This window comes from Euphorbia lathyris, chromosome 9 (assembly GCF_963576675.1).
Source record: "Euphorbia lathyris chromosome 9, ddEupLath1.1, whole genome shotgun sequence".
NCBI lineage: Eukaryota > Viridiplantae > Streptophyta > Magnoliopsida > Malpighiales > Euphorbiaceae > Euphorbia > Euphorbia lathyris.
Genome location: NC_088918.1, coordinates 31,043,658 through 31,046,678, shown reverse-complemented (window position 1 = coordinate 31,046,678; position 3,021 = coordinate 31,043,658). Strand labels below are relative to the sequence as shown.

General features: G+C 39.1%; 1 protein-coding gene across 1 annotated transcript; it reads right to left on the bottom strand.

Annotated features, from left to right (window-relative positions):
• Positions 1–357: 357 nt before the first annotated feature.
• Positions 358–2,447, bottom strand: LOC136206768 (4-hydroxyphenylacetaldehyde synthase-like). The gene is made up of 3 exons (XM_065997929.1): positions 1,955–2,447; positions 1,163–1,386; positions 358–1,122 (listed from the first exon to the last, which is right to left on the bottom strand). The coding sequence occupies exons 1-3, from the start codon at positions 2,445–2,447 to the stop codon at positions 358–360; spliced, it is 1,482 nt and encodes a 493-aa protein (XP_065854001.1).
• Between the last annotated feature and the right edge of the window lie 574 nt (positions 2,448–3,021).

Sequence of the window (3,021 nt, the reverse complement as noted above, 5' to 3'; positions counted from 1 at the left end):
TTTAAAAAACAAACTTTGAAAAGGCCCGAACAAAATATTTAACACTTGAGGTTAAATTGTAAATTAGCTACAATATCTTTTATCATACTTAAAACTTTTAAGCTATTAAATTACATATTGCTATAAAATATAAATCCCCAATGTAAAAAATAACTAATAGCTACAAAAGTACTAAATCCATGGCTGGTAATGTAATTTAGGTTTGAGATTATTTTGCTAGCTAATTTGTTTAGCTATAGATAACATTTCTAATCATAGTTTTGGACTCACATGCCAAAATTTATTTTATAGTTCAATTGACAATATATTAAGATTATATAAGTATACTATTGTGAAGTGTTAAAAATATTACAAAAATTAATAAGTGAGCATATTCGCTTTCTCTTGAATCAAATTCCACAATTCATCTACATGTTTCTCCTCAGTCAATGTGGATCCAACGGCGCAGCGTATGAAATACATTCCTCCCACCACTCCATGAGTCATGAAAGCCCGTCCGCTCTTGTTCACCACTTCCAATAATTGCTCATTCAAATCATTGGTTTTGGGCTTCAATCTTAAACAAACCAAGGAAAACTTTCTCGGCACCACAATCTCAAACCTCTTGTCATTCTTCACGAGTGATTCTAATCGCTTAGCCAACATGACATCGCTGCGTATATGGTGCATGAGGTTCCCCACTCCATGTCTACGTATCACAACCCATACTTTTAAAGCAATGAACCGCCTGCTCAGTGCAAGTTGCCAATCTTTGTAGTCTATGACTTCATTTGATTCGGTAGCAGAATTCCTCAGGAATTCGGGGCTAGTTGATAATGATTCAATCAACAAACGAGGTTGTTTAATCCAGAGACAACAGCAAGTCATGTTAGTAAGGAACCATTTATGTAGATTCATACTTATAGAATCTGCTAATTCAACTCCATCCAAATAATGCCTGAATTCAGGACAAATGCAAACACTTCCTGCATATGCTGCGTCAATGTGGAACCATATGTTGTACTTGTTCGCGATTTTCCCCAATTCTTTAATCGGATCGATTGCTCCACAAGCAGTAGTTCCAATAGTTCCGCAGAGATACAAAGGCAGGAATCCTGAGGCTATATCATTTTCAATTGCTTCCTCTAGTGTTTGCGGACACAATGAAAATCCATTCTGAGGCTATATCATTTTCAATTGCTTCCTCCAGTGTTTGCGGACACAATGAAAATCCATTCGAAATTGAGGTAGGAAGTGAACGAATGTTGCAGGATGGGATGCCTACTAATTTAGCTCCCTTATGAATGGTAGAATGTGTTTGATCAGAAGTGTAAACCACCAATTTAGTGATATGATCCCATCCGAACACTTTTAAAGCCCTGTCTCTAGCTGCAGCAAGAGTACAGACTGTAACACCCTGATCCAATACCATGTAGATATTGTCCGCTCTGGTCCAATTCCAACACATTGGGCCTCACAGCTTTAAAACACGTCTGCATGTATTGAATTCACATCTTACTAATAAGCCCCAATCACTCCCTCTCCATTTCCGATGTGGGATTCAGTTCATTTCTGCCCCATCGCCATCCCTTAGGGCCGCTCCTTGCTCAGGCCTTCTTACCCCGGCGCCACCCACTCCGGACCGGGTCGTTACAGGCCCACCAGCTTCCGCCTGGTTCGTCCCCGAACCACACATCGTACGTGGAGAGTCGGCTCTGATACCAATTGTAACACTCTGGTCCAATACCATGTAGATATTGTCCGCTCTAGCCCAATTCCAACACATTGGGCCTCACGGCTTTAAAACGCGTCTGCATGTATTGGATTCAGATCTTACTAATAAGCCCCAATCACTCCCTCTCCATTTCCGATGTGGGATTCGGTTCATTCCTGCCCCCATCGCCATCCCTTAGGGCCGCTCCTTGCTCAGGCCTTCTTACCCCGGCGCCACCCACTCCGGACCGGGTCGTTACACAGACAATAGCCTCACATGTAGTTCCATGGAGGACACCGCCTCCATTTCCTGAAAATAGAAATGAAGACGGAAGCTTCAACAAATCTGCCATCCAATCCATGAGACGTGATTCGAGCTCAGTTGCTGCTGGAGATGAAATCCAGTTGAAACCAACAACATTGAATCCTGAACAAAGCATATCTCCGAGAAAACCAGCATTGCTGGCATTTGCTGGAAAGTATCCAAAGAAATTAGGGCTCTGCCAGTGAGTGAGGCCTGGAATTATAGAATCATTGACATCTTTGAGGATATGTTCAATCGATTCAGGATGATATGGTGCAGATAAAGGGATTTTGGAAGAGAGGTATCCTGGTTGAACTTGGCTTTGAACTGGGTATTTTTCAATGTTGTTATAATAATCAGCAATGAAATCAATCACCAACTTTGACTCATGGCATAAGGTGTTAGGGTCCAAGGGGGAGAAGGTGTTTGCAGTTGGAGAGAGGCTACCCATTATTTCAGAATTATTAAGCAGAGAACAGAGATGGAGATCTAGTGAGTTTCATCCTAAGAAGATTATATGATAATGTAATATAAGAAGCAGGTATTTATATATAAAAAAATGAAATGACAATTTCAAGCACATTTAATTCCCATTTAAAGCTTCAAACATTTATAAAAGTAATGTAGCAATGCAGACTGTCCAAGTCATTTATAAAAGCTTTGCAATCTACTTTATTCAAACTACATCCTAATATACATGCTGTGGCCTTCTTCTAATGGCTATTTGTATGTAGGCCGGCGTTCTCGTCCCAAACAATTGTTGCCCTTCATCAGCAATACTTATTTCTTTATATATATATAAAAATTATTTCTCATTCCCTTATCTAAGTCGTTTTAGAAAATGAATTTTTTTTCAAAATAGGAATCGTTTTAGTTTTCTAAAAATATTTAGTTTGGTTTTTTTATAAATATGTTGTAGGAATTAATTAATTGAGTCAGATGGACCAAATTAATACCCGTAATAGGAATGATTAAGTATAGTTCTCTTACGATTAGCTAGGTTTAATCCGAATAAATGGTCTATA

What these genes read in the sequence shown, in the direction of transcription:
- LOC136206768 (XM_065997929.1), bottom strand. Translation starts at nt 2,447, where the DNA reads ATGGGTAGCCTCTCTCCAACTGCAAACACCTTCTCCCCCTTGGACCCT. An exon ending in TACATGTGAGGCTATTGTCT is followed by an intron (nt 1,387 to 1,954) that starts GTGTAACGACCC and finishes AGGGTGTTACAG; the next exon opens with TCTGTACTCTTGCTGCAGCT. An exon ending in AAGCAATTGAAAATGATATA is followed by an intron (nt 1,123 to 1,162) that starts GCCTCAGAATGG and finishes CAAACACTAGAG; the next exon opens with GAAGCAATTGAAAATGATAT.